This window comes from Emydura macquarii, unplaced genomic scaffold (genome assembly GCF_026122565.2).
Source record: "Emydura macquarii macquarii isolate MOO-44397 ecotype Brisbane River unplaced genomic scaffold, CSIRO-AGI_Emac_v2 contig_2308, whole genome shotgun sequence".
Taxonomy (NCBI): Eukaryota; Metazoa; Chordata; order Testudines; family Chelidae; genus Emydura; species Emydura macquarii.
The window spans coordinates 3987275-4008616 of record NW_027132445.1 but is presented as its reverse complement, the minus strand read 5'-3'; the positions used below and the strand labels follow the sequence as shown (position 1 = coordinate 4008616).

General features: G+C 38.8%; 1 protein-coding gene across 5 annotated transcripts in view; it reads left to right on the top strand.

Moving 5' to 3' along the window:
- Window positions 1-21342, top strand: part of MAP3K4 (mitogen-activated protein kinase kinase kinase 4) — a 112433-nt gene that overhangs the window by 67881 nt on the left and 23210 nt on the right. For 2 of the 5 annotated variants that reach the window (XM_067560820.1, XM_067560825.1), the window contains exons 11-17: window positions 1009-1158; window positions 2358-2519; window positions 3708-3841; window positions 10906-10984; window positions 11889-11967; window positions 16103-16199; window positions 17185-17301. In XM_067560820.1, coding sequence (XP_067416921.1) covers window positions 1009-1158; window positions 2358-2519; window positions 3708-3841; window positions 10906-10984; window positions 11889-11967; window positions 16103-16199; window positions 17185-17301 — 818 coding nt within the window. The remainder of the gene's footprint in view (window positions 1-1008; window positions 1159-2357; window positions 2520-3707; window positions 3842-10905; window positions 10985-11888; window positions 11968-16102; window positions 16200-17184; window positions 17302-21342) is intronic. The other 3 variants (XM_067560821.1, XM_067560824.1, XM_067560823.1) reach the window with 3 other exon arrangements.

The following is a 21342-nucleotide window of genomic DNA, read 5'->3' as shown; positions in this document are numbered from 1 at the left end:
CTGCTAAATCTTCCATGCCTCATACATTCTAAACTGCAGGGAAATGTTTAAAAATTACATATTTTCATTAAAAATTAAAAGCAAAATGTCTGAAAACATTTCTGTTCATCTTAAACTTTGTAAAATATTTGTAATGTAAAACAGTTTAATCTTAAAAATAGTGTCCCTTCAATACGTAAAAAAAACCCCTGAATGTTGAAGTACATTATGAATGAGTCATGACTCTCGAGTAGTAACTATGTAGATGAATTTGGACTTGCTGTAATTAACATTACAACTAGGTTCTTGCAGATTGTTGTTAACAGAGCTCAGAGTGTGAATCGTGACATTGTCTTTGCTTTGGGGCCATCTGTTATCTTATATATCTTTGTACATTTTGCTGAAACACTGAATGTTGGTTCCTAAAAGAGATATGCATATTTTAGGAATTCACAAGGTCTGGAAGTGTAACATAGTTTTCCTGCTTAGAAACTGTTCGTGTTCCTGAAGCCTCATCTGTGGCATAGATGAAGTCTGCTTATTTAAGGCATTTATTACTTATTTTGAGGTGACAATGTAGTTATTTTGTTAACCGGCTAACCTTCCAAGTGTAACAGGTTTGTTTCAGAATTTCTTAGCACTGTATTTACCCATACTTCTGAAAGCTGAGCTTCCTTTCAGGAAATGGAACCTTTTATGTGTCTCTTGCAACCCAGCTATGTGCTGTTAAAGCCCTACCCATCTTCATTTATGTATCTTATGCTTATAATGTGTAATGTATCTTATGTTTATAAAAATGATTCAGGAAACATACTACTAGTCAAAGCACAATTGCCAAAGAAGAACATAGTATCCTTATAGCATCAAAGCATTAGATTTATAATATTTTGGGGTTCTAGAAAACATTTGGGAATAGTAAAATTGCCATTATGAGTCACCCTTTTCTAACAAAAGGGTCTGGCAGCCATTTTTATCTGTAAGAATTTGACAGTGTCATCTTTGGCACGATGTTTAATCTTGTATTCCTAGGTTGATAATCTCCTCCTTGTAGTCATGCAATCTGCCCATCTTGTGAGTCAGAGAAAAGCTTTCCAACAGTCTATTGAAGGGCTTATATCTTTGCATCATGAACAGACATCCAGCCAGTCAGTCATTGCCAAAGCGTTGCAGCAGCTAAAGGTAAGCAACCTTCTAATATATTTCCTTCAAGATTGTTTTATTATATGAATTTCATTCGTTGGCATCCATTAAAACACAAATGGCTCAAAAGCTATTGACGTGATTTGATTACAGTGATGATAATAAAACAGTACTCTGCATTTGTAATTTGTGCAAATTGTTGAGACATGGTTTTGGTCCAGCTTCTGTTACACTCATACAATTCACTTGTGCATGCAACTTTTGAGCAATGTTTTGTGCATGTACAAATAATAGAATTTACACACACACTAGGAAGCCAATCTGTAGTACAGTAGACACATGAACAGTGACAAACCAAAAAGTTACATATAAAGGGGTCAGTGTTGAAATAAAGTTCATTCGCTAGTTCTTGCAAACTTCCTGTGTTCAAAATTTCATAAAAATCAAACTTCATTAAGTATATATAATGTATTATATATAAAGTTATAGATGATGAAAAAGAAGGAGAATTTTCAAAACTGTGGACAGCAAATATTAAAAATGCTTTTGTGACATGAAAGTGGGTAGACCTACAAAATCACAGGACCCATGGAAAGAAGGATTTACTACTTGAAGGTATCATGGCTGTCCCCTAGATTTCCCACTGACATCAGTGACACCTGTGCCCACACACCCAAAGGTAGAATTTGACCCTGTTATGTTTTATAAAAATAGTAACAGTAGTGCTCTTTTTCTAACTCAGCTAGCTGTTTCTGTGAAATATCGTTCATGAGAATGTGGGCTAACATATTTATTTATTAGCCATAAAATAAATATATATTTATTTCCAAAAACTATTAATATTGGTCAGAATTTGATAAAACAGCACTGCAGCCAAGAAACAGTATTTTAAGAAACTGTTTAGTTTGTATAGATCTGTATGAGTTAAAAATTGTTGACTATATGAATAAAGTACATCACTTGTTAAAGTCACGTAATTGTAACTCACAATTGTCTTAAAACACCCATAGGTGTACACTCTTCTATAAAATCATGTTTTTATTACTATGACTTCATCTTCACCTTCACCTCCACTCTCATCTCATTCCCCATGCATTTGTTTTATCTACTCTTTTAATGTGTCCTTACAGTGCTTAGCATAATGGGATCCTAACTGCTTTGGGACTCTAGGCACTACTTCTCTACAAATAACATTAATTGTGTGTCTTCAACTGAAGCTGACTTTTTTTGTTTTTCAGAGTGATGCATTACAGCTATGCAATAAAATAAGCTGTGCAATTGATAGAGTTGATTGCATGTTCACTTCTGAATTTGATGCTGAGGTTGATGAGTCTGAATCTGCCACTTTGCAACAGTACTACCGAGAAGCCATGATTCAGGGTTACAATTTTGGGTTTGAGGTAAGTGAGCGAAAGGGAATGTATTTTTGGTGGTGAAATAATGTTTTTAGCATATATTTTGGAGAAAAGCTGATAAAATTCCATTCTTTCACTTAACAACATTTAGTGAATTATGCCTTTGAATAAATTCTGTGAATTATTATAAGAGTATTGTGTGGTGCTGTGCAAATCTTTTTATTCTGTGAAAATTAAAACTTTAGAACTATGTAAGAGAGAGACCAGGTAGATTTGTTGAATCTGCCAAACACTCAAACTCACTGAAACTCTTATTTTGGCAAGGCATTCCTAGTTGGGAGTCTGAATTTAAAGTTTAGTCTTTTCAGGCTCTGTTTGTTGACAGATTTTTACAGGAGACCAAAATAGTCTTTGATACCGATGTGGGGTGTGTCAAGTGACCTTTCTCTGCCTCAGTTTTTCTGCCTAAGTCCAAACAAACTAGTATGTAAGTGTAAAATATATATATTCTTTCAATTTTGAGTCTTTATTCCAAGGTTCTGTTTAAACCCTTTATGTCAGTGGATGCAAGCTCCTCAATGCATGCATTTCCAATCAGGAAATGTCAGCTTCAGGCTACTTTTGATATTTCTTCACTTGTTCGATTCCTTTGACCCCTTTATAGATGCACCTTTTGAGACAGTACACACTTCACTATGTACAGAGTCCTTGTAAGAATGCTCTTCTAAGAAACAACCCAATTCCTATTGAATCTTTTAGTGCAATGTGTCTACATATCCAAAGACTTTTTTCTTTCTATGCACTACTTAAATTAAATTTGCTTGTAAGGTATGAATATTATTCAATGCTAGTTTGAGAGATGGTCTATATGGTACCAGAGTTGAATATTGTTAAATATATTGAATATAAACAATATAATTCTTTCTTGATATGCATATTGTTTAAAAATAGTGCATGCACACACACATGGCATGCCACATAGCTGAAATGCTATCTTTCCATCTTCGTTCTTTTGTACTTAATGTCTTGTATTTGGGGCTTTCCCTGGAAGATATTGTTAAAATAAATAGTTGTGCAAATTGTATACATAGAATTAATTGTCTTATGTGAGAGTTACATATGATCATGTTTCCTTGTAATGGTTTATTAACTTGCAAGTATTTCAATAGGTACTATATATGATGGTTTTATTTTAATTTTAATATTTGAAGGATAATTTTTAATGTATTGCAGTACCATAAAGAAGTTGTTCGCCTGATGACTGGAGAATTCAGGCAGAAAATTGGAGATAAGTATATCAACTTTGCCAGAAAATGGATGAATTATGTGCTAACAAAATGCGAGAGTGGTCGAGGCACTAGACCCAGGTAATGGCTAACTGGGCACTGTATCACAATATCATGTGTTTCTCTTTTCTTAAATATTATGCAGGATATTTCTGTATTAAATAATACATAATAGCTATGTCCTGTATAAATGATTGGTGCTTCCATTCCTTTTATTTCAGTGAGATTTTGTGTAGTAAAAAAACAAGGCAAGCACTACCCAAACTGCTTAATGAGTTTTTCTTTCCAGACTCCTTGCCCTGAATGTTAGCTGTCACAGAAGAGAGAGAGAGAGAGGAGATACCTGAGATAACTAAGGCCCAAACTATTCAAGGCTTTCAAATTAAGGGCCAACACCTTGAAGCAAAATTACTGTTTGATAAGGAATTAGTAAAGATGGCAGAGCACTAGTGCAACATGCATTCTTTAGGATGTCCTATTTAGAAGGATGGTGGTGTTGCATGGTGAATTACTTGTGTGTGCAGCATCAGATGACTTTTTCCTCCAGTAAGAGTTCTTTGTATTAATCCAGCGAAGGTGGCAAAAGCGTGGTTCACAAGTGACTAGGTCCTCTTCTAATAGGAAAAGTTGAGCAGTGTTTTGATTAGATGAAAATGGTAGAAAAAGCATTCTGCCGTTGTTTGATGTTCAGGAACAATGAGAAGTCTATTATGATCTTGAGACTACATACTGTCTTGAGCAACAGATGACAGATATCTTTGAATGAGGGTGTAGACATAGTTCTTTGAGCGATTGCATGTGTCCATTTCACTTCAGATGTGTGCCCAGCATACCAGAGTTGGAGATTTTTCCCTTAGTGGCACCTTTTGAGGCAGCACACACGTGCGTGCCCTCTGTGGCCTTGTACTGCTGTGTAATAATATAAAAGGCAGGCCCCCTCAGTTCCTTCTTAGCGCACATGTTGTTAGTCTGAGTGTGTTGATTGTTTGTAAGTGTTTTCCCTATCAGGGAATTTATTCGCCTGTATATAATTGGTGTACTCATCCATAGTTAGGTAGAGCTTTAGAGTAAATTTCATTTGTTATTTTACTTAATAGTTTGTTGGTTCCCACATGTTCTAGGTACCAACTCCCAGTACCAGAGCATGCCTCAATCTCTAGACTTTAAGGTTTGCACCAGCTGCAAGAAGTCTATGCTGGTGAGTGACCCTCGTTCCAGAAGTCTAAAGTGCCTCAGGGAGGATAACATCAGGGACCGTTGTCAGATCTGCAGGGACTTCAAGTCCTGGACTAGAAAGGATAGGGAGGTGAGACAGTGTAACTTTTTCATGGAGGCCACCTTGCATTAACTATCTGAACCCTCCCGCTCAGCATTGGTACTGAGCACATCTTCCACCAGAAGTGCTCCTCTGGACATAGTATAGTCTCAGGTCCACTCCCCTTTCCTGATGCTCGGCAAGAAGCATAAACACTATGCCTCAAAGGATCCCAGTTCATCCACAAAATGGAGGTCCCTGGTATTGTCTGCCAGCAAGCAAGCTGGACAGTAGGGTAGAGTGCCCTCTGACAATTGACACTTCCAACTATTGACTTCATTTTGTCCAGAGTTGTTGACTTCATCACCAGTGCTGTTGAGACTGACCCCAACCATGGTACTACCCCTTCAACGCGAGAGCCTCATGGAGTCTCTTGGTAATGACAACACTGAAGGCTTATTCTGCTGCGTGAGATCTTTTATGCCTCTTGGTACTGGGTGCCCCAGCAGCACAGGAGAAAAGACATCCAGTACTGATTGATATTCAGTCTTTGTTGTGTTTACCTGCGAGTAAGGTCCAACCCTTCCATGCTACAACCTACATCTGGGGTGCTACCGGAAACTCCAGCTTGAACCTTCTTTACACTTGTCCTCACCTGATGAGGTGGTGTTGTCTGGGTTGTCCTCTGTTCTTCAGGTTGACTATAGGGCCTATTAAGAGCTCCTAAAGACGGTTGCTTCCTCTCTCAACATCTGTGTTAAGGTAGTGCAAGAGAGTTCCCATAGACTGGTGGACATACTGGGATTAGCAGAGCCTTCCCCTCTTCCTCTACCTATAAATAAAGCCATACTACAGCCTTTGCTGTGGCAAACACCCTTTCTTTGTCACGGTTAGTCAAGAGAATCAAGCACAGGTACTATGTCCCTTCTCAGGGCTGTGAATGTTTCTACACTCATCTCTTGCCAGGTTCTTTGGTTGTCATGGCAGTAAATGAAAGAGTGCCTCAGGGACAGCCATCTTCTACCCCAAAGGATAAAGAAGCAAAAAGACTCAATTTTTTTGGTAGAAAGATTTATTCCACTGCTGGCCTACAATTTCGTATCTCTAAACAGCAAGCATTGCTGGCCAGATATGATTACTACCTCTGTGATAATGTTCTCAAGCTCATAGACCAGTTAACAGAGGATGCTAAGTAAGAGATCCAGGCTGTCTTGGATGAGGGTATTGTAGCTAGGCCTTCTCTCTAACCAACAAAGGATGGGGCAGATTTGGCAGCCAGAACTATTGCATCTGCAATAATGATGCATAGGTGTTCATGGCATCAATCCTCTGGTCTTGCACAGGAGGTCCAGCGGACTATGCGGGAACTTCTTTTTGAGGATCTCACCATATTATTGTAGCAGACTAATGAGAAGCTTCACAGTCTCAAAGACTGCAGGACTACATTGAAATTATTGGGCATTTACACTCCATTCCCTATAAAGAACCAATTTTTCCTGCAGTCGAGCCAACAGTACCCGCCTTTTCTGCCTAGACAAATTTGACCACTCTAGGGGTAAAGGGAAAAACTACAGGATGAGACCCCACCAGTCTTTCTAGAGAACCCGGAAAGGCCAACCCATCTGTTTGGCTACATTGTTGAGGGCAAAATATCAGTGTGTCTTGGGCCAGTTTCTTCTACCCGTTTTTTCCAATAGCTTATTCCACTTTCAATGTGCTTGGGCCTATTTTACCACAGACCAGTGGGTTCTAAGCACAATCCCTCCCTGTCCCTCTTCAGAGACCTTCTCTGAGAGATTCAGTCTCTCCTTCATTTTGGAGCCATCGAGGAAGTTCCTCCTATCTATCAAGGGAAAGGGTTTTATTCAAGTTACCCCCTGATCCCAAAGGCAAAAAGAGATCACAGACCTATCCTAGACTTGTGAAATCTGAACAAATACATAAGGAAAATAAGGTTTCACATGGCCATCTTATCCTCTCCCTGGATCCTGGCAACTGGTATGCTGCCCTGGACTTGGACACACATTTCCCTGCAGCTATTCATCAAAGCCACAGGCGATTCCTAAGATTTCTTGTCAGCAATACCCATGATCAGTTTACAGTCTTGCCCATTGGCCTCTCTTCGGCCCCATGAATATCTACAAAAATGTATGGTAGTGGTGACTGCATTCTTAAGAAAAGCAGAGGTGCAAGTATTTTTATAGTTTGACAGTTGGTTGGTACAGTGTCAGTCCAAGTACCAGGTGGAATTCAGTATAGCAGAAATCAGTGTTTTGGGGTCTGTTGATCAATGAGTGCTAGTCAGTCTTCAGTTCAGAAGACAGAGTTTATAGGGATGTTCTTGGTTTCTACAGTAGTCAGAGCTTTCCAGCTCAAGCCAGATTCCAGGCAATATTAACAATTTCCACAGATCTGAAAGTCCATCCAACCATAGCTGCAAGAACATGGCCTCCTGCACATATATGGTCTGTCATGCCAAACTTTGTCTCAGAAGGTTGCAGGGCTGGTTGAAGTCCGTATACTTCCTGGCTCACAACCCCTTGATTCATAACCCCTAGTTCATAACTCATGTTCATTCTGGTGCTTGCAGGTATGCTAGTCTTCTTGAACTGATGAATGGATGCAACCTAATGTGTGTATGGGAATTGTCTTTGCCCCTCCTCTACCCACACTGACTGTGATTATGAGTGCTTCTTTTTTAGGGTAGGGAGCACACCTAGGCATTCAGCGTCTGTGGTCACAGCAACATTTAGCTTTTCATGTAAACATGCAAGAGTTGAGGGCTAATCATCTGGCCTGTTGGACTGTTCTCTTTCACATCAAATGAAAATTCTGTCCTCATGGACAACACTGCAGCAATGTTCTACGTGAACGGAAAGGGGGGGCCCAAGTCAGACAGTCTCTGTCATGAGGTATTACAGCTTTGGGTATTTTTTTATCATCGATGCAGTTCACCTCAAAGCACCCTATCTTCTTGGGGTTCACAGCAGTTTGGCGGATCGCCTGAGCAGATCTTTTAACAAAAATCGTGAGTGGTCTCTCATGCCGGATATTGTGATTCTAATTTTAAAACATTGGGGTCCCTCACATAGACCTGTTTGCGTCTCACCCACAACAGGAAATGTCAACCTTTTTTCAGTGGCAGTGTCACAGTCAGTTGTCTCTGATGGATGCTTTCCTGCTTTCTTGGGGGGACAAGCTGATGTATGCCTATCCCAGTATTCACCCTGGGAATGAGAGGATGACTAAGGTCAAGCAGGATCAGGCCCACACGATCCTCATAGAGTCAACCTGACTTTGCCAACATTGGTTCTCAACTCTGCACAGTCTCTCTACCAGGCCTCCTTTGGCACTATCTCCAGAACATGACCTGGTCTCTAAGGATTACGGTTGATTCTTCATCCCAACCTATATGTTCTGTATCTTGTCACCTGAATGCTCCATGGTTAATGCCAGAACTGTAACTAAGCATTTTAGTACCCAGTGCGAGCAAGCATATCTGTTCCCCCTAGAAGAGATTCGTGAGGGGACACAGGGAGTCACGTACCTTCTCCCCCAGATTTCTGCCTTCCATTTACCCTAGAGGGTCACACCCCACAGTTTGAAAACCATTGGCTCCTACCCAGAGTTGGCAGATCAAAAACTGGTAGGGAGCCGCTCGGGACCTTGGCTTTCTGTGCTATGGGAGCCAGGGCTCTCTGGCAGCCCTCCTTCCCACCTATGCAAGGCCGGGTGCTCCAGGAAGGGCAGGCAGCACAGCTCAGAGCTGTGCCCCCAACATACTTTTACCTCTATCCCAAAGGAGCCTGGCGCTAGCTGGTGACATCCACTGGATCTGACCCCTGCCCATAGAGCCTGGCTGCCATGAGATGCTCCCCCAGGCGCTCCCTGAAGTATTCATCCCCTCTTGGGCACCTGCCTCTCAGCAGCCTGCTTGCCACCTGGGCACCAGCTGTTGCAGCCGGATCACTGTCCCCACACTCCCTGTGCACCGAGCGGAACCGCCCCTTGCTCCCTTTGACTGCCCTACCTCAACCCCGGGGCTGCTGGGCTTGTGGTCGCACAGCCCAAAACCGTTGTCCAGCCCAGGCACTGGGGGCAGCAGCTGCTGCTGGCAGGGCAGTCTCGCTCCTGCCAGCTCCAGAAACCGAGGCCATGAGAATAGAGGAACCCCTAGGGTTACCATATTACAAGTTCCCAAATAGAGGGCACTGTCGTGGGATGGGGATGGGGAGCTGGAGGGGTGTACAATAGGGAGGTGCTGGAGAGAGACCTTGAGGAACCAGCACAGGCCCAGAATGTGATGCCAGCCGTCACTCAGTGCCTCCCTGCAGGCCTCTCCCCCCTCCCTACAGGCAGGGGTGCCATTTCAGATTTGTGGGGTGGGGGGAGAGGAGGCAACATTAACTGTGATTCCAGAGGCTACTTAAGCACCTGAAAATGCTAGTTTTTTTCAGATAATAATTTAGAAATTAGCTGACAGGAGTATTGTATCTAATTCCTATATAAAGAGAGAAAAAAAAATATAGGTGGAGTCAGAACTGTTCACTTGTGTCCTACTATTAAACCATTGAGACCCTCATTCAGCTCAGTTGGTGTGGGGGGGAGCCCACGGGAAATGGGAGGAGTCCATTTCAATCCCTGTGGCCAGGATAAAGTCCCATATGAGGAGGGGTTGCTGCAATCACTGAGACACTTGTTGCTCTCAGGAGAGAATTCTGGATTTGGGAATGACGGGGTCCCAAGATCCCATCTCAGACAAGCCCGAGCAGAGACTGCAAGTTACAGGGTGGAAGCACTTGGTGCACAGAGATTTCTTACTCTGCAGTCAGAAGTAAGATCTGAAGAGCTGGTTCTGAGGGCAAGCTTTGTCTGTCTAGGCAGGTGTGTAATGAACAGGCTGGTGTGTATGTGCATCATGTACCTCTCCTGGTTCCCTTGGCTGTCATGGACCCTACACTGCCAACAGCCAGTAAGAGAGTTGACCTCTGTAGGAGTCAATCACATCAGAATGAATGTCTAATGCTGTTCACAGCTAGAAAGAGATCATCCACAAGTGACAACTGCACTCCTTAGTGCTTCAATCTGGGCTGAAACCCGGTTGGAATAGGTAGACAATATGAATGCTGGTCAGATTCTGCTAAAGTCTACTTGCTAGTACCATGTCTTTGATTTTGCCCAGAAAGGAGTTGTTAAATGACTTCTTACTAGAGTAGTTGCCAAGATCTTATGTTCTGGACTGGGCACTTTAAAACATTCTGTGGGGAGAATTGATATCGCCTACATAAGACATTAGTGGGCTGTGGTGCCTAACCAGGCCTGAGGAACGTAGCCTATTATCTTTATTTAAAAGTCCAGAACTCAGAATTTCATGTCCATTTATCACCTGGCTAAAAACTAATTCATTGGCAAAATCAAACTATTTCACTCTAAATCCTAACTGTTACAGAACTTCTGTTAAAATATGCAGGTAAGCAGAAGTCATTGGGTATGTCTACAGTGGGGGAAAAAAACAAAAACCTGCAACAGTGAGCCTCAGATCCTGGTCCACTGACTTGGGCGTGCGCTACAGGGTAAAAATAGCAGCGTAAACATTTGCGTTTGGGCTGGAGGCTGGGCTCTGAGATCCACCCCGGCCTTGCAGGGTTTCAGATCCTGGGTGCCAGCCCAAATCCGAACATCTATGCTGCTAGATTTAGCTCTGTAGTGTGGTGAGTCCTGTGAGCCCAAATCAGTTGGCTGGGCTCTGAAACTTGCTGCTGTGGTCTTTTTTTTTTTTTTGGCAGTGTAGATGTATCTTTAACCATTTATATTAGGATACGTCACTAGAATTCATGTGAAGTTTATGTGATTGTTTTTGGCTAATGAACTATTCTCTTCTGCTTGACAGGTGGGCAACACAAGGTTTTGATTTTCTTCAAGCCATCGAACCAGCCTTTATTTCAGCTTTGCCTGAAGATGATTTCTTGGTATGGAATTTAATTGTTCTCACATTGTAGCCCAGTGTGCTTTCAGTTTCAATCAATAAAATCTATTATCTGTCTGTTTTCAGGGATGTTTTCTATGCACTTATGTCAAAATTATTGTTCTGAGACTGTTCTATATAAATCTAAATGCTGATTACTCTGATTTAGATTGCAAGATTCTGAATAATGCATGCTAATGACATCAATATACAAAAAAAAGCTATAAGTGTCAGGACAGATTTCTGCAGTACTGAAGCCTTTGTGTAGTAGCTACATTCACAACCTGGGATACTTGGCAGCAGTTTGCTGCTGAGCTACTACTGGTCAGGTTTCCCACACCTGAAGAAGAGTTCAGTATAAGTTCAAAAGCTTGTCCCTCTAACCAACAGAAGTTGGTACAATAAAAGGTATTACCTCACCCAATTTCTCTTTCTATCATTGTTCAATCCTTTAACTACTTGATTCTGGAAATTCCATGTTGGTAAGGGTTGTCTAACAATGAAATCCTAACTTTTGGCTCCAGAGATTTTACTTAATGGAATAAATAGAAGCACTAGTATTGCATATGACGACCATGCATTTATTAGTAAATTTAAGCAATAACACTGTGCCATTGTGGATTTTATCTCATGATAATTGACTGTTAGAAAAATCATGTTGCAGTCATTGTCTAAGCTACCTCGTACATTTACAAATGTATTTCATAATTATATAGCTAATATCTGTTGTGAAGAAACATATTTTGGGGATTTGGGTGTTTTATGTCTGAAGATATTTAAAGGCTCGATCAAATCTGGAAAAACTAGTAAGCCAAATTTTCTTCAAATCTAGATAAATTATTTTTGTTTTGGCAATTATCTTGTCGTATATAGCATCATAACTTTTTTTTGTTGTTTCCTTCTCCTAGAGTTTACAAGCTCTGATGAATGAATGCATCGGCCATGTAATTGGAAAACCTCACAGTCCTGTTACAGGTTTGTACCTTGGTAAGGCAGCAGTTACTGGCATTTCTTCTGGAACCTAGCTACTGTAGTTTGTATAAATAAATTTGAAAAATAATTTGATTGTAAGTTCATTTTAAAACATTAACGTTGACAATGAAAAGGTACTTTTAAAGCTTTTCCTGGTTGTTCATATAAGAACATTACTGTCTGAGTCAGCATTAAGCTGTGGAAGTGTTAGCACAAGTAAAGTGTAAAATGAAAACAGCCCATTTTTTCAGGTTGGTTTTTTTTTTTATTATTATTTTAAAGTAAAATGATACCTCCAGTCACCCAAGTGATTCCTCTGACTAAGGACAAGTCTACACTGCAAAATTAAGTCATCCTAAATTACATCAATGTACAGCCACTATAGTAATTAAATTGCCTTTGCAAGTCAACACTGCTTATGTCAGCGGTGCGCATCCTCATCAGGAGTGCTTGCATCAATTTAACTGTCAGTGTGGGAGGGCTTCTGAAAGCTAACAACAGTTGATGTAAGCAACTCAGTGTCTACACTGACACTGCATTGACCTAACTACATTGACTTATGCGTTGCGCCTGTCGTGGAGGAGGAATTTTTAAGTCGATGTATGGGGGAGTTACATTGGTGGGAGCTACATTTTAGTGTAGATGCTTGCAGAATTAGGTTGATGTAAGGCACTTCCATCGACCTAACTCTGTAGTGTAGACCAGGGCTAATTAGTGTCCTTAAGTGGCTTCCAATGGAGTCCAAGCAAGTCTTCTGAAGAAACGATTGTGGCTGTGAGAAGTTATAACTTTGGAGAAAGTCTGGGCTCTATAAAGGCCTCTGCAGTATTAATCCCAGTGCAGATAAGAACAGAAGAGTGGGAGGGTGGCCACAGCAGAATTTCAGATTCAGGTCAGAGGCAAACTTTTGTAAGAGCAAGTTAGATATTTAATATACTATATTATCCAGGTGGAGGCTTGTCTACATGGTAAGTCAGGATGTGAATCTCCAGAGCACGTGGTTGCCACACAGTAATGTCCCATGTGGACACTGCTAAAATGCATTGAAAGCTAATCGATATTCCAGGACTTTTTGTATCAGTGTTCAAAGTGACATTACTGCATGGCAAGCTGATACACTATAGATTCACATGGATTGCCATGCAGTAGCTTGCCATGTAGACAAGCCCTGAGTGTTTTGATGTGTTATGTGGAGAAATTTTCATGCAATGCATTTTTTCACTTGGTTTATTTTTCTTACATTGAAGCTTTGTAGGTAAGTGGTGATGCAGATATTAAAATTGTTTCAAAGGAAGCTTTAAAATGTTCCTTGTTGTTTGATCCAGTTAACAGAAAAACAAAACATTTTACTAGATCTAAAATGAGCTACTTGCCATAATTTCCACTGAAGAGTTAAATATGGCATTGTGTCCTAATGCTTACAAATCTACTTCTTGCCTAAAGTTACTGTTTTGGTTCCAAATCAAATATATATATATATTTCTATGTAGTGTGTGTCATAAAATTATGCCAATTATTTTTTAAAAGACAAATTTTAACACTACATGAGTTTGCATTGAGCATCTATTGCTGGTAAATATTGTAAATAGGCCCTGATTATTTTATAAATGACTAATGAATCAAAGTCTTACTAAATGTATTTTAGTTTAGTATTAAAAATAGATTCCTTTTATTGGTTAAAATAATCATATTCAAAAGTAATTCTGTATACAGAGTATACAGCAATAAGTTTGTAATTATCTATAGAGGAAATAGGTTAGTAGCCATTTGAAAGAGGCAAAGTTAAATGTCAATCTGTGCAAAATGCTGATACTGTAACTACGGGCTATGCTGAATATCTTTATTAATTGTATAGCTTAGGAAAATGCAGTGTGATGCTTTGTAAAATGGAGATTAGAAGAAGCACTGCCAAATTTGTAACGCAGTGCATCTAAAATTATAATCAATTATATTATTGAGTCAAAACTTTAAACTGAATTGGAGTTCCAAAAAAAGCAAATGTTAATTGCAGAGTTTTTCTTTGATGATGCTATTTGGTGGTGTTGCTACAACAGAGATGTGACAATCTGTTAGACTTTAAATGCAGCCAAACTGCCTTGCCAACAGAATATTTCTGATTATACCTGAAACTCTTGTAAACTTTCTGATATTTTGTCAAGGTTAAAAATGGTCAAAAGGTAAACCTCTGTATTGTGATATTTCATGCATGAGGAATATTAACTTTTTTCATACATATGTTTCTATCTTATGTCCTTGTAGGAGACTTCTGTGCTGATGTCTGGTGCAGTACTTCCAGTATCTTTGTTAGATTCGGGAAGATAAAACTTCCAAAATAACTTTGACTGCTTACTGCCACATTGCAATTATCATTTCATTTTAGCACCATTGTTGTGGTTAGGAATACTGTCTAGTAATTTCTTTTATTCCCAGCCTCTTTGCCAGTGCAATTAGTCATTAGGTGACATTCATAACTCTCATTTTTCCTGAAGTTGCATACTGGCCCCTCACATTTTGACATTGTGTTGACACATGTCACACGTGTTAAGGCACAACATAAGTGGGGAGCACCTAGTAGTTCAGAAAGCATAAGTAGCTCTTCCACATCATGATGGAGGCTAAGTGGGTTTAGATGGTAGGGGGAGTGAAGGGATTATCAGGAGAAAAACAGGAGAGCGAGGAAGCATGGGTATTGTGAAAAGTACGGATAAGTGGCATTGGGAAGAGATAAAATATCAGGGCTGAACTGAAGATATCAGACACAGGGAGGGAAGCAAAAGAAGTACAACTGGAGGGAAAAAAAATCCTTTTGAGTTCTTTTAAGTTCAGAGAACTTAATATCAAAGTAGAACACTTAAAAGAAAGATAAAAAGTTTTATTGCAAATATATATGTCAATTGACCACAATCCTACAAAGACTTGCACACATGCTTAACTTTAATGACCTTTGAGTAAGTCCCACTGATTGCGGCCTTCAGCATGTATGTACGTCTTTGCAGTATTGGGATAAAACACTGGGTTTAATGTACAGAAAGATTGATAGAGATGTATAGATATCTAACTTCTTTAAAAAGGAGTATCCAATATTTGTGGTCAATTGCACATCATTAATTATTCATTTTGGTTGCTGGGAGGTGTGTTGCCTATTTTGGCAGGGTAGCTGACTCCTGTTGTGATCCTCCTGTCTGCAGATCACATAGCAAATGTATGTTTTGAAAGAATAATGTACAGTATCCTCCCTGAGTTTAGTGCTAGGGTTCATTTTATTATATATCACACCAACAGTTTAGTTTGTAAATTTATAAGGGAATCAGCTGCTTTTCTGTCCTCATACTCCTTGTCCCAGTATGAGCTTTCCTTTAGAAGCGAGTTGTCCATTCACAATAAATACTATTTAGAATAACTCAACCAAGTGTTGTGCACTCTTCATGTAACCCCCCCTAGATTCACAGTGCAACTAGTTCATAGATGAGACTTACGTTCATTTTGGTTAAAACAATAGTTTTAGCATGCAGATGAGCCCAAAATATTGAAAAACTTGCAAATGATGCTTCAGCCATGACTAAATGCACAAAGTCTTGGCTGACAACTTTTAGTACTGAAAAAAATGTATTAGTTTAGCTTACTGCCTGTATGCATGGCATTTGACCAGCATGCTTTGCTTTTCATAGTTGTCTAGAAAATTAATATTTCTGATGCCAAGTGCATCTTATAAAGCAATAGTGTCGGCATTCAGTTTTTAACACTTTGTTTATTATTTACTGCCTAAAAAAGTAATAAATTACCCCTTTCCTGTGAAGTTGAAAAAAATGAAAATACAGTTCCAGTATATGCATTAGGTAGATGCACATCTTGTTACAGCTATTTTTTCATTCCCTTGATTGTTTTTAATAGCTGTTTATATTTTATAGAAATGTTACTAGTATGATTATTATTACCTTTATAATTATTTATTTTGAAACGAGTTTTTTGGGTTTTGTATAAACAAAAGAAATGAACTATTTTGATGTAAATAGAAACTGAACTCATATAATGTAATTGCTTAATTTGGTGGGGGCAGAATTTAACAAACATCACAACATTATTTTAAAATTTTTCATAACAGGTCTATTTTTCTGACATTTTAATAATATTTGTGTGTTGACTTTTGCAGCTATTCATCGAAACAGTCCCCGTCCTGTGAAGGTACCTCGATGCCACAGTGATCCACCAAATCCTCACCTTATCATCCCAACTCCTGAAGGGTTCAGGTATTCAGCACTTGTCCAGATTCTTAAATGTCAGCTTTCTCCCCTTTCATTGAAAGTTGATGTTACAGAAACTGTTTGTTTAATTCAGGGAACTTTAATATTATTATTTCTCTAAAATATTTGTTCTGATAAGCCAATATTTCTGTTTTTGCAAGAGATTTTAGAAAAAGAGTAAAAAATCTGTATTTTAAAGGCATTCTTTTAGAGATGATACATTTTCTCATTTGTTTAATGCTTTGATTGCTGAATGCTTTCCAACTTCAATGTCATTCTTTCTTTCTTTCCTTTACAAAATTGCTTTGGGAAAAGAATATTTTATAGTGAGATTCAGTATTTTAAATACAGGTGGTTAACTAGCTTTTTCCCTTTGTGTGCGCGCGCGTGTGTGTAATGCCTCTGACCTTGCTTTTGTAGTTTAGTTTAGATGAGATTTAAAAAGATAACAACCTTGAATATGGTGGCATTTCTGTATCTTAGTGTTTTAAATATTTTTTAAAAATATTCACATAATTATTTCCCATTAAAAGTTTTGAAATAGTTTTGGTTTAGAAATAGTGCTAAAATATTTTTTTTAAAATCTTCTAAACTAATTTTGCCATATACCCTTTCACATATATAAAATAAAGGGCCATATTTTCAAAGGGGCTTTAGCCTGGTCTCAGAATATGCGCCCAACATTTTTCAAAACCATGTATTTACACACACAAACTGGGAGCTTTTCTAGAAGTAACTGTTGAAATGTTGGTTGGTTTCTTAACATTTTAGGTGATTGTTTGCCTATTGACTGCTATGCTACTAAAACTTTAGGGACCAAATTTATTTTACCCCCCCCCCCCCCAAAAAAAAAAAAACGTTTTTCCCCCCATATGAATAAACTTTAAAAATCGACACTGTTTTTGATTGTTTCACTATTGTATTTTTAAATTAAATTTTCAACTCCATCCACATTTTTAACTGTCTCCTGAAGTGTTTCTTCTCATCGCAGCACGCGGAGTGTCCCTTGTGATGTACGGAACCACTGCAGCGCTGCTGTCAGTCGCCCCGCTCCCATCGGTAGCGACTCAGCTCAACCAAAACCTGTCAGCAGTGCAAATGATACCAGGTAGTTCCACTCCACAATGCAGAAGTCTCATTTCTGTTTACATCACCCATGCAAATTGCTCCCACTTAAATACATTCCAGTAGATAATTTAAACAGTGAAATTCCATCCTGTCATGTGTTCCAGTGGCTTCTTCATCTTTCATTATGTGAAATTATTATACTACAGAAGTGTTATGTTTATAAATCTGCATTGAGCTAAAACAAGATGGTAATTTAACATAGTGTTTTGACTTCACATATTGGTGAAAAGATTATACATTAACTCATTCAATTAACATATATGCCATTCAGTTCCTCAATATAATACAGATTAGTTTTGATAGGTTATTAATGATTACCTGTTCCACTGCATGTGTATTTCTCAAGAAGGTTTTAATATGCAAGTTAATCAGTTTATTGTTTACAATTAAACTCCATGAATTTTTAATACAATATGGAATTGAGGGGAAATTATTTTTAAAGAAAAATACTTCTGAAAATTTCCTCCTGCCAAATAGAGTACTACAAAATAAGTTTTGTGTGTGGATTTCTACCTGTGCAGAATAAGAACATGACCAAAGCATGTTTCCGAGCAATGCTATTTTCAAAGAACATCAGTAAATTGCTGGACAAATCTATTCCAGTATCTTCCCATTATCAGGCTTGCAACTCTGATGTCACATTTATCTTTGTCCCCTCACCTCTGGCCATTGCCAAATGTTGGTGTTTCCTCCAAGGTTTCTAAGTCTCCTTTTTCCTCTGCATCTTGACCACAAAAATCTTTGTTGATGTCTTGGCAATCTCTTGCCTCATCTACTGCAATCGTATCTTTTCTGGCCTCTCCATACTCCTTTGCAGTCTATCCAAATTGCTGCTAAAGTCATCCTCACCTCCTATGATTGCTGTCACTTGCACTTTCTTGCCTTCTTCATCAAGTTCTCATGTTCAAGTGTCATATCACTTCCCCTTTCTGTACCTTCCATTCAAGCTTTCATTGTATCCTTTCCACCTCTCTCTCCCCTCTGCTCTTACCCTTGTATATTTCTCTCATGTCCATGTTCAAGCTTCTTTCCCCTTGCTTCCTATGCTAGGCATAATTCTATACTTATTGTGTGCTAATTGACCACACCTTATCCCCACAAAAAACCTGCATTGCTTTGAATTTAGACCTGATGTATTATATCATAGAATCATAGAATATTAGAGTTGGAAGGGACCTCAGGAGGTCATCTAGTCCAACCCCCTGCTCAAAGCAGGACTAACGTCAGCTATATCATCCCAGCCATATATCAACAAAATATCATAATTTTGTTTGTGACAGATATAGCAATTTCCTGCAATATCCTGGACAAACCTTATTGAATTAAGTTTAAGTAACTTAGAAGTTCATTTTATTAAAAATGCAAATGTTTGCGTTAATGTGGGATTGCACATAATGTCTCTAGGAAGGACACATGACTAATGTAAACCCTTAGAAGTATTATGAGCTTCAAAGGACTATTCGAAACATGTGCCAGAAAAGAATGAACTTCTAATGTTAAGTGGAATTCCCAGAAAACCTCTAGTGGGAGATGAAAGCAAATGTAACTCCACCGGCTTTCCAAGAATTTACTCTTTTGAAGCTTCACTCCGTGGAGGGGACCATTGTCTGCTGTTCACCTGTTACATGTGGACAAGATCACAGGCCCAAACTGTGTAAAGGAGTGACTCACAGATTCATAGGTGTTCTTATTCTGAGCTGAGGTGGTTATGAACTTGTAACCACTGAAAAATCCTGGGTGTGGTTTGAAGGCCTGTTCACCTGCCAGAGCTCTTGTTTTAGTTGGGGTGATCTCTAGTAAACTTCTTAGAATGCATGTAGGTTCTTTTATTGTTTTAATATGTTTCCTCTGTAATGCTTTTACCTTAAGAATAAATGTGCTTGCTTAGGAAAAGTTGTGTGATTGTTTATAATTGTGGGTAATTATTTATAGCCTCTGAAAAGAAAAGAAAAGCAGGCTTGCTTAGGCAGTCTAACTTTCTGGGGAACTCACAGTGTAGGCAGAAAACTCTGTGGCCTGGAAAAAAGCCTGATCACAAGGGAAAGAGACACAATCTCCACACAAGAGATGTAACAGCTGGGGAGCCAGATGCCTGAAAGTGGTTCCCTTGCTGGGCCACAAAGGGGGGAATACAAGCCCTGTTATCCTGAAATGTGACAGTGTTATCTAATTCAAGTTACAAGTTACTTCTTCCTCCACATTCTGAGCACTGTGACAATACTCAGCAAATAATCTTGGGAGTAGCAATCATTATCATAGTGTTCATAGTGTTGCTACATTCCTTATAGGTCAGGCCAAAAAAAAAAGGAAAGGGAACAGTTACAGCCCTTATATGAATATTCTACTAACTTACTTCATGACTTGAGTGGGAAAAAAATTAACTTCAATTGTATTTGTTCAGCAATTTTCTAGCAATTTTGTCAACTTATGTTTTTGTGATACTAAAATCTTAATCACGGCCATCTTTTGAAATAACATCTGTTGAAAGCATGAGCCATACTCTTAATTACAATAGCTGGTAATGGTGCAGAGGTATGATTTTGAGTTTATAAATGAATAGCAGTTGTTTGTTTAAGTATTTTGACATTAGAGGATTTGTGCAGCTAAATATTGTTAATTCTAAGAGTCAAATAGTGACTGTATCAGGAGTCTCAAGATTTCTAAATAACTCATGGGTCTTAATTCCTTTGTATGGTTGTAGTGCCAAGAGCGCTGTTGTGCTAGTTGTACAAACCTGGTTTGTGCTCTGAAGAGGTTACAAACTCGTTTGAAATAAGATGCAACAAGCAAATGTAACAAACTTTCAGAAGGGAAGGGGAAGCAGAAAGATCCCATGGTTACCTAGATGAACTACGTACACAACTTAATTAGCCTGAACCATTTTAAAGTTTTTTTAAAATAAATAATACACACTATCCTCAACTGCTGTTCAACGAACCATCATGGTTAGCTGATTTGTTGTAGGTGGCACAATAGAAATGGGTTTTAAGATATTTGGAGAGGAGTGAGTTGTGGCCTTACTTATCATTTCAGGAAGAGTGCCTCAGCATAGCGGGGCAGTTCTTATTACATAAACTCTAAATAGCATATCTTCAAAGTGTCTTGTCACTTCACATTCTGTGGTTTTCATGCTAAAAGTTTTGATTTGCATCTCAAAATAGTCTCTACATATAGAAATGGACTGTACAGTACACCCTGTATTCACTAAAATAACAGTCCTGGCCTTTGGAAGAACACTTCTGGATGCTATTTGTGTGTTTATCAAACATTCTTTGAACTTCCATTTTAAGAGGGTTATTACAGAAGACCCAGCAATAGTGCAGTGCCAAGTACTTTAAAGATCCTTTTCATGGTTTACAGACAGAATAAATAACGCTCAGCTGAACTATAACCTTCATTTAGAAACTCTAGCAGTTTCATAAACCAAAAGAGCTGTGTTTGAGTAGCATTGGTGGTTTCTAAAAACCATATATAGAATTTATTCTTTATTTAAATACTCTTACATTACAGACCATGTAGAACAGATCCCCCCTACTCCGCCCCCATCTCCTTCTGTCCTGCCACCTTCAAATTTCCCATGGAGCATGTGGGTTACTTGAAATGTTGCCTTAGCAGCTACTTTTTAAACAGGAACAACAGGGCAATACAATTATAATTTTTTACTCTTATGCCTTGGTGTGATGTTACACCATAGGATGTAACTGACAGACTTGTAATTCATGTGTGGTGACACACCCATGTACTGTGGTATCTGTAACAGTTACGATGTGTGTTTCTTATTTTCATTTTTTTTTAAAACTGATTAAAAGAGAATTACAGAATAATTTTTTTGTCAAACTACAAAATAATCGAATGATCAACAGTGCTTGATGGAAGGAAAAGAAATAAGAAATGTGCATTTTAAAGAATTGGGACTTCACTTCTTAAGAGCATCTGCATATATAATGTTTGGGTCAATAATATTTGAAAATTGGAATGGTTGCAGTGTTGCATAGAAGTCTGTGTATTATGCTCATTAAAG